This window comes from Nelumbo nucifera, chromosome 5 (genome assembly GCF_055504915.1).
Source record: "Nelumbo nucifera cultivar China Antique chromosome 5, China Antique-T2T, whole genome shotgun sequence".
Classification (NCBI taxonomy): domain Eukaryota; kingdom Viridiplantae; phylum Streptophyta; class Magnoliopsida; order Proteales; family Nelumbonaceae; genus Nelumbo; species Nelumbo nucifera.
In genome coordinates this window covers 1,243,377-1,253,406 of record NC_142653.1, presented here as the reverse complement: position 1 = coordinate 1,253,406, position 10,030 = coordinate 1,243,377, and the positions used below count along the sequence as shown (strand labels likewise).

Sequence of the window (10,030 nt, the reverse complement as noted above, 5' to 3'; positions counted from 1 at the left end):
CCCCCCTATCCATAACCCAATTCAATCAAACCCAAAGTTGACTTAGGGTTGAGTTGGGCTGCGGTAAGGCCCAACCTGATGACCTTTCTCCTATCCTTTTAAAGTCTCATAAGCTGTCTCAAATTCTCTTGATCTTTATTAAGAGACTTAAAGAGAGCTCCCTTGGCAGATTTGTGCTCATCATATGGCTTTTTGTGGCTCTGATCATCAACTCAAGCTATACTGCAAGTCTGACCTCGATACTCACAGCACAGAAACTATCTTCACCCATAAAAGGAATTGAGAGCTTGAGAACAACTGATGACCCTATTGGATTTCAAGTTGGATCCTTTGATGAACAACTGATGCCATCTTTCCATGTAAAATCATAGTAATGATAACGAACTTGAATCCAACCAACTTCACCTCAAGAGCTTCTGGGGACTTTTCCTGATATGTGGCCTTGCATGTTTTGTTGCTCTCTTTATATACTTATTCTTGATGATAAGGAAGTTTACTCGTTACTTTCCCGGAGCTACGCACATCAAGACATTCTTATCCTTTGTTGATGAGAAGGAAGAACATTCAAAGACCAGGTCTGAGAGAAGACAATCAGATGCGACTTCAAATGGCAGTGACAAGGAAGATGCACTGGAGAGAGAGCCCAAGAGAAGAGAAAGAGAAATTTTGCAGAATGACAATACCAACATTGGCAGTTAATTTGATTGTCTATACGGTTGTATTTTCACCTGTGAGTTGATCAGTCCCTACTCTGAGTATAGTTGGAAGTCTTATAAATGTATTTCTCAAGCAGGACATTCCTTCTCACACAAAAATGTTTCTATATATCCGTTGTCTATCTTCTGATTCTGAGTCACCCACCAAAATTCCTGGGTAAGCAATGTTCTGCTCAGCTCAGAAACAGTAAAGTAATCTGATGGCTTGTTAGTTGTTATAATTCAAGATAAGATCCATTAAAGAAAGAAGTTCTGGTACGAATGAGTTGGGGAAATTGACTAGTTGACAAACGAGTGGTTCACCCTGTCAAGAGTCGAACTTGGTATGCAATTAAAAGGATGCCTTTCTTTTGTATCTGTTCTCTTCTTAACTGCTTTTGAGGAGAGCTGAGAGCATTATATGTTGGGCTCGCAGACAACCACCCACAGAAAATAAGACTCAAACCCAACATTATAATCCATTCAATGGTCTCTCTATCTCATGGCTATGTAGAGAAAACATCTCTACATGTTGGGAAATAGAGGAGGAAAAGAATAGAAAAGAGTGCCTCTTGATCACACGCGATCGAATCGTAACCGTTGATCTCATTAACGATGATCAACGGTCAGCATCGCACCAAAACCAAAGTCGCCTCTAAAGCGCCTCATTGCGCCGCACACACGCGTGCACAGGCGTGCACGCGTGTTGCACGGTATCATACCCCCATACTCCCCTCTACTATCTCTAAGGAGTGTAAATCAGCTCCTATTAAAATACTAAAGACAAAGCTTATAATTTTTCAATGTGGGACAAGTTCAAAACTGGGTTTTGTAAGAGAAAAGCTAATTTTTCAATCAAGTGTGCATGTGCAATTTCTCATGTAATTGACCAATCAAACCCATTGGATTTAATCTCTTATGAGATTAAAATCCAACACTGCTCAACTCAGAAACAGTAATATGATGGTTTGTTAGTTGTTATAATTCAAGATAAGATCCATTAAAGAAAGAAGTTCCGGTACGAATGAATTGGGGAAATTGACTAATTTATAAACGAGTGGTTCACCCTGTCAAGAGTCGAATTTGGTATGTAATTAAGCGTCTATTTGGCATCGATGTCGTTGCTCCAGAAAACGGTGACACATCAACGCCACGTCGGAAAAACGATGTTCCAGGAAACGCCTGTTTATTTGGAATCATTTTCCATAAAAAACAGTGTTGCAAGCCATGCCTTGGTAATCGAGAAGGCATGGCTTGGAGCAACGCCAAATTTGACGTTTCTTAGAGCTGCAGTTTGTTGCTGCCAATAGGTGCGTGATGTGGCACTGGATAATAGGTATCAGTGCTTCCAACCCGCACATCAGCAGCATTGTTTTCTCATCTACAGAATCGGTGCCAAACATATACTAAAAGAGCGCCTTTATTTTGTACCTGTTCTCTTCTGAACTGCTTATTATGAGGAGAGCATTATATGCTGGGCTCGCAGACAACCACCCACAACAAATAAGACTCAAACCCAACATTAGAATCCATTCAATGATCTCTCTATCTCATGGCTCAAGGCCATTTTGAGCCAACATGTTGGGCAATAGAGGAGGAAAAGAAAAGAAAAGGAGATATTGGCCAACAAAGTTGGATGCGGTACATAAATGGCACTTGAGATAGGGGCCGTTGGGGTTCTTTTCAATACCCATTACCCACCACCCCCACCCATGGATGTCGGTCATTATGAGGATTCAAATCGAATGGCTGAGTCCTTGGGAAATGGCTTTCTTGCTAAAATCTTCGTATTTCTTAGACTCAAGGTTATAGTATATTAAGCTTAGTTGTGGATTTGAGCCGAGCCAAGCTGAATATTTGACTATTCGAGCTCAGCTTGTAAGAATAGTATTAGGTTTGAGCTCGAGCTCGAGCTCGATTCGGTTAATAGCTCGCAAGTTCGAGCTCGGCTCGGCTCGAGTTCGATTATAAACCAAGTTTTTTTGAAAAATAAAAATTATTTATTTTATATATTTATATATATGTATGTATGTATGTATATATATATATATAATAATAATAATAATAATTTATTTAATACTAGGCTCGCAAGTTTCACGAGCCGAGCTTTGCTGGGCTTGAACTCAACTCGATTAGCAAACGAGCCTATATATTGGGCTTGAATTCGGCTTGAAGCTTCGTTTAAACTGAGTATTTATAAATATATTTACTTATAAAAAGACATGTATTCTTTATATAAAAGTTTATATATTTTTTTAATAATTTATTAAAATTTTTAGAATTTGAATCGAATTGAACCATATTCGGATTTGAATCGCCATTTATAAGATTCGACCGAATATATCTATGATTTAAATCCAATCTGATCCATTTGCATCCCAACCCCGTGGCAATGAGTGTAGAGAGAGCTACATTTGGAGAGAGGGATGAGCGATGGATCTGAAATGTAAGCCAACCGAAGCCTAAACAAGGAAATTAAATGATAGGAACGGGATTCACTGCAAGTCAAACCTCTGCACACTCTTAAAAGCATATATACTCAAATTTATCATACATGTATAAGAGATATTCCTTATGAATTTTTATCCCAATTTTTGGTGGATGGGCAGGCTGAGAAGAGGGGATTGCAATTTGTAAACAAACTAGTGTTCTGTCTTAAACCAGTTTTTGAGAGCACAGCATCCCGTCACATATAGGGGAAATCCGCGTGTTATTGTTCTCATTTGTTGTTATTTTTTTATTTAATATTTTATAAGTAAATAAACTATTTCATTACAGAAAACAAAATGTTTAATTATTTCTGAAAGGGACGCGTGTGAGTGTGACTGTATCTCTTTTTTTGACATTTTACTGAGACATACACTCCATGGTCCACCATGAGGAGAAGACTCAGCAATGCAACAAAACGAAAATGGACCTCCATGAAATCTCCCTCCCCAGGTTTTTTTTTCTAGGCATTCTAGTAGCGAATCGTTTAATCGTTTTCCAGTCAAAAAGAACAAGGGAGAAATCCAAATAACAATCATTTTCATGCTTTTATCAGTTTATCGTTTGTGGATAGTGGATGTGTCATATCAACCACCAATACGTCATTTTTTCTCGCAATTTCAATCACCATCTTCTTCCACGTTTTTCTCTTATGGGTTTCTATGGACTCAAGATTCAAGAACACGATGGCACCATCACCACCACTCAAACCCATGTCATCGTTGTATCATGATCATCAATTGAACCGTAAATTAGAATTGGTGCTTGGCACAGTTTTCAGATTTTCTCTTCGTCACTCCTCTTCTCGTTGCCTTCTTCAATCACATAAACGCGTGATTGAGATGACGTCTTCGCTGTTTCCACTAGGGTTGTGGAGACCAGCTGATCAACTCCACCTATTTCCTCCTCCATGATACTGGAGTGGTGATTCCGGTCCTCTTTCAAATGGAGAGCGGGAATGCGACCACTGCAACTCTTGGGTGAGTGACTCTGTGGGCTCCATCTCCTTCTGTTACGCTTTGTTTATTGCTTTATCTTCTTCTTCTTCTTCTTCATATACCCTTTTGCTTATTCCCCTTCTTGTTGGGATTTTGGGTGGTCATCCATTGCCCTTTTTCCTTCATATGCTCTTGAAAGACTTTCTTGTTTTACTTTAGTTAGAGATTTTATGCTAATGGGCGCTTGATTGGTTATCACTTAAGTCTCATACTGGAGAGTCGTGCTTCGTTTCATGCATTTGGAGCCAGGGTGAGATAGCTTGGGGTTTATTGTTGGACTTCACCATGAATATGGTGTGGTTTCTACTCCATCTAGTCTGTTATTTTGTGGCACTCTCCTATGGGGTCTATACGAATGCTTCTTCAAGACCAGCCTATGTGAACATTGGAGCTATTTTGAGTTTCAACTCTACCATCGGTAAGGTAGCGAAAATTGCAATAGAAGCCGCAGTCGAAGATGTCAATTCCAATTCCGCTGTTCTTGGTGGAACCAAGCTGGTCCTTACCATGCAGGATACCCGCTATAGTGGATTTCTTGGCATTCTTGAGGGTAATGATTTATTCTTTTCCTATTCATGTCTTGTTGGTTCTTATGCTAGTTGCCCCTTTCTATTATCTCATTTCTGATACTCAACTGAATTAATCTATTAATCTCACTTGGATAATGATCCGTGTGTTTCAAATTTGTCTGGTTACAGCTCTAAAATTCATGGAGACTGATACTGTGGCCATAGTTGGTCCCCAATCTTCTGTTATGACTCATATAATCTCACATGTTGCAAATGAACTCCAAGTCCCCCTTGTATCATTTGCAGCAACAGACCCCACCCTGTCTTCACTTCAATACCCCTTCTTTGTCAGGGCTGTACAGAATGATCTGTTCCAGATGGCTGCAGTCGCAGAGGTAGTTGACTATTACGGTTGGAAAGAGGTAACTGCAGTCTTCGTTGATGACGACCATGGGAGAAATGGGGTAGCTGCATTAGGGGATAAACTTGCTGAGAGGCGTTGTAAGATATCGTATAAAGCTGCTTTGAACCCGCAAGTGAGCCGGAATGATATAACAGATGTACTGCTTGAGGTGACATTAATGGAACCGCGCGTCATTATTCTGCATGCTTATGCTGATTGGGGTCTCCAGGTATTCGACGTGGCCCACCAGCTTGGAATGATGGGCTCAGGATATGTTTGGATAGCTACAAACTGGTTATCTACTGTCTTAGATACGTACTTACCCCTGCCTTCCGTCTCCTTGAACTTGGTCCAAGGAGTTCTTGCACTGCGTATGCATATACCAGAATCTGGACCAAAAAGAAACTTTGTCTCTAGGTGGAACAACCATTCTGGCAAAAAGAGGCTAGGTGGGCATCTTGGATTGAATACTTATGGCCTCTATGCTTATGATACTGTATGGCTACTTGCTCATGCAATTAATGCATTGTTAGATCAGGGGGGAAGTATTTCATTTTCTAAGGATTCAAGGTTAAATGATACCAAAGGAGGGAGAATGCATCTTAACGCAATGAGGATCTTTAATGAAGGGAATTTGTTGCTGAAAAAAATTTTGCAGAGCAACCTAACAGGTCTAACTGGTCCAATCCAGTTTGATTCAGATAGATCGCTTATTCATCCTGCATTTGATGTCATTAACGTTATAGGCACAGGCGTCCAGAGGATTGGTTACTGGTCTAACTATTCTGGCTTATCAGTTGTGCCTCCGGAAATTCTTTACACAAAGCCAGCTAATCGATCGACTTCAAATCAGCATCTTTATGATGTTACCTGGCCTGGACGAACAAAGACAAAACCTCGTGGATGGGTTTTCCCAAACAATGGAAGGCAATTAAGAATTGGAGTTCCTAACCGAGCCAGCTACCCTGAATTTGTGTCACAAGTAAGAGGCTCGGATAAGATGATTGGATATTGCATCGATGTATTTAATGCTGCTCTAAACTTGTTACCGTATGCTGTTCCATATAAATTAATCCCTTACGGAGATGGTCAGAAGAACCCCAACTACAATGAGCTTGTGAATTTGATCACAACTGGTGTGAGTATGCAATGCATTATATTTTATGTAGACTAATGTTTTTATTGCTATTATTTTTGCTGGTTTTCTGACTTGCTCTTTATAGTTTTTTGATGCTGCCATAGGTGACATTGCAATCGTCACAAACCGGACAAGGGTTGTAGATTTCACACAGCCATATGTTGAGTCTGGGCTAGTGGTTGTGGCCCCTGCCAAGAAACTAAGCTCAAGTGCTTGGGCATTTCTGCGGCCATTTACTCCAATGATGTGGTGCACCACAGGTATTCTTTTCCTTCTTGTGGGAGCGGTTGTGTGGATTTTGGAGCATAGGATCAATGATGACTTCCGGGGCCCTCCTAAGAAACAAGTTGCCACCATTTTATGGTAAGCACCCAAGAATCTTTACAAACTTCATCTTCAAGCGTGGAAACTTAAAAATAAGCTATAAGGATCATGCAATTTTCTCTCTTGTTTTCCCATATCAAATTACACCCATGTACTTTTTCATCCTCTATCACAGCATTTCTTATGTAAGTAACATCTAAAGGTTAATCATTAAAATGGGTTTTGTTCAACATTTTGTACTTTGAAGGAACTTGTTAGCTTATCTGAATTCGCAAGGGTAGAAGATTCAGGAGATGAGGAACTGAGAAGCTTCCATTGGGATATGATATCTACTTATATGACGACATCGCCTTATGTTGGATCAGTTGGTAATTTCTCTGGCGGGCTGTAGCAGAGACTTGGGATCAAATCCCATTGTCACCAGGGTTGGGGGTTATGGGTATGACGGATGGGCTACTCTTGTTGTATTGCCCCATGAAGGGGAAAAATGCCTTATATGGCAACAAGTTAAGCCTCCTTTTAGTAGAGAAGTTTTCTTTCGGAAAAATAAGAGAAATGCTGGATACTAGTCCAATTTCCAATGCCTAATGTAGGAATTTCGTCTTTGAAGTCTCAAGATCTCAGTGTTTAATTTATCTGTCTGCTCTCACCGTGCAGGTTTAGTTTCTCAACTTTGTTCTTCTCACATAGTAAGTCCGACGATGATGTTTTGTTAACTTGTTTTCTGCACTATCCTCAATACTCCAGTACCTAATTCATTTTTCTGCAGGAGAGAATACCGTCAGTGCCCTTGGACGTTTTGTGCTACTCATTTGGTTATTTGTTGTTCTGATTATCAATTCAAGCTACACTGCCAATCTGACATCTATTCTCACTGTGCAACAAGTATCATCACCTATAAAAGGAATTGAAAGTTTGATAGAAATCAACCAACCCATTGGAGTCCAACAGGGTGCTTATACTGGGAACTATCTGAACGAGGAGCTTAACATCCCCAAATCTCGACTTGTTCCTCTTGATTCACCAGAAGAATATGCTAGAGCACTCCAAGCAGGTCCCAAGAATGGGGGTGTTGCTGCTGTGGTTGATGAGCGTGCATATGTTGAACTCTTTCTTTCTAGCCGATGCAAATTCACTATTGTAGGCCAAGAGTTTACCAGAAATGGTTGGGGATTTGTAAGTAATTCTTTAGCAAGCATCATTGCATCAGACCCCTATATATGCTTTCAGGACAATGTTATGATTTATCTTCTTAAAGGCAGGCAGGCATACATATATAAGTTAGAACAATATGAGGGAGTTAAGAGTTAATTAACAATAGTACAAAATTGAGGAGTGAGATGGATTTTGAATAAAAAGTAGTCAGCTCAAGGGGTAAGTCCAGGGCCACAGGGGTCTTAAATGTTAAAAACTCTGTTGTCTAATGCCCTATTTTTATCTCCAATGTCAGCTCAAACTTTTAAATAAGCAAAATAGATTTGTTTGCATAAATGATAAATGAATGGTGGTATACTAGGCTTCCCTATTAGTTCTTCTGTCTTAAAGCTCTGTTATTCTTCTTCCATAATAGGCTTTCCAAAGGGACTCCCCCTTAGCCGTTGACATGTCAACTGCCATTCTGGCACTGTCAGAGAATGGCGAACTTCGAAGGATCCGTGAAAAGTGGTTGAGGAGAAGCGCTTGCAATTCACAAGGAGATGGCATTGGATCAGACCAACTTCATCTCGAGAGCTTCCGGGGCCTCTTTCTCATATGCGGACTAGCTTGCATTGTTTCCCTCCTTGTATATTTTATATCGACGGTACGCCAGTTCAGCCAACATTCCTCTGAAGAGCCTGAGTGTTCTTCTAGAGGAGGTAGCTCGCGATATGGACGCATCCAAACGTTTCTGTCATTTATTGATGAAAAAGAAGAGGAAATAATAAAGAAGAGGTCCAAGAGAAGGCAATCGATAAGGTCCTTAAGTTGTAGTGAAAACAATGATGGATCAACAAATGCGTCCAGGAAAAGACACCTTGAGATGACTTCGGACGACAATATCTGAGTTGGGGATTCGCTTAGTCTGTTAGCTTTACCAGCCTCCCTCCCGGTCCCGGTGTATATTAATTCAGACATATTGCAGCTGATTTAGCACTATTTTGCAGCTGATAATTGCTCGGGTTGTTTTTGAAACCTATTTTTCACATGATATAATTGTAATGTTGTCATGCTGTAATTATAATCGGGTTTTATCCGGTCGACCCAATATTATCAATTAATAATTGGGTTGATTTTGGACGTGTCGGTTTGGTTTGGAACTGGTTTTGGGACTGGATCTACTCTCTAATTCAGACTAAACCTCCCCAATTGACGCCATTACTAATGGTCAAGATTGGATTCGCTTAGCAGTGTTTTTCAACGCCAGTCGGACCATTGAACTGTTGACCCATTGACCAGATGGTTGAACCACTGACCTGTTGACCCAGAGAGGAAAAACGATTGAACATCCGGACCAAGTTTTAAACACTTTGTTATCAATCACAGTTTTCAGAAGAAATCGACTAGCCAATCCGAGTCCCAGATAGGGTTGCAAGTTGGGCCAGGTTAGTTTAGGTTGAGGTCAACCCTAGCTTGATTCCCCCCGAGCCCTAACCCAACTCAATTCAACCCAAAGTTGAGTTGGGCTGGGGTAAGGCCCAACCTGACCTTTCTCCTATCCTCTTAAAGTCGCATAAATTCTCTCAAATTCTCTTGATCTTTACAAGAGACCTAAAGTGATTATTTATGACTACATCCTGACCATATTTTTTTATTTATATTTGCATCTTTAATATTTTTATTGGTTTTTTTAGTTCAATAGTGAAAAAAAAGAAAGAAATGATTTAGGTGAGTGTATCATGAATTGTGATAGATCTACTGAAAATTCATGTAATCAGCAGTGAAAAGATAATTCTGCCTGTTTCAATAGGGAAACCCACCTTACATGGACCCGAAACACCAGCAAGAAAAGAGCCCCTGCAATCACGCAGAATCTCCCCAAACGAGCCCAGTATTAATTTTAAGAACACCCTTTGGTGGGGGCTTTAAGACTTGTAAGATAACAAAATTTTGTAAAATTTGGCCCAAATCAGGGCGTTTTTAATATTTTAGAAAGCATATGTGTTAATATACAATCAAATCAATATTTGTGTGATACTCATCTAGGGTTATAATCGGATGAAATGCTAATGGACTGGATCAAATAATATCCAAATTCAATCCGACCAATAAACAGACCATATTTTCAAATCTGATTATGGTTAACTGCTGATTTGAACAAATTTGGATGGGAAGGGTGGTGCATCCAGAGTTTTATGTGATAGCTAGGCAAGTACAACTTAGATTAAAAAGAATATTCTATAAAACAACTATAATACCAAGTGTTGGACAAATAAGAAATAATACATTCAAAAAAACGACTGATAAAAATATGTGCATATGACGAGATTAGATGAGTG

The 10,030-nt window shown here is 39.8% G+C and overlaps 1 protein-coding gene across 2 annotated transcripts; it reads left to right on the top strand.

The window, feature by feature from the left end:
* Positions 1-3,721: 3,721 nt before the first annotated feature.
* LOC148791175 (glutamate receptor 3.6-like) lies at positions 3,722-8,831 on the top strand. Of its 2 annotated transcripts, none has more exons than XM_088888408.1 (7): positions 3,722-4,162; positions 4,430-4,730; positions 4,879-6,230; positions 6,316-6,593; positions 7,212-7,243; positions 7,324-7,730; positions 8,125-8,831. In XM_088888408.1, exons 2-7 carry the CDS (start codon positions 4,466-4,468, stop codon positions 8,596-8,598), a joined length of 2,808 nt encoding a protein of 935 aa, XP_088744534.1. In that variant the 5' UTR covers positions 3,722-4,162; positions 4,430-4,465; the 3' UTR covers positions 8,599-8,831. The 2 variants fall into 2 exon arrangements, with proteins under 2 accessions (XP_088744534.1, XP_088744533.1); XM_088888407.1 differs by having other exon boundaries at positions 3,723-4,162; positions 4,385-4,730.
* The last annotated feature ends 1,199 nt before the right edge of the window (positions 8,832-10,030 follow it).

Bases quoted from the DNA above. Each gene is read 5' to 3' on its own strand.
- LOC148791175 (XM_088888408.1), top strand. From the start codon at position 4,466: ATGAATATGGTGTGGTTTCTACTCCATCTAGTCTGTTATTTTGTGGCA. The intron at 4,731-4,878 runs GTAATGATTTAT...GTCTGGTTACAG, and splicing joins ATTTCTTGGCATTCTTGAGG to CTCTAAAATTCATGGAGACT. The intron at 7,244-7,323 runs GTAAGTCCGACG...ATTTTTCTGCAG, and splicing joins AACTTTGTTCTTCTCACATA to GAGAGAATACCGTCAGTGCC.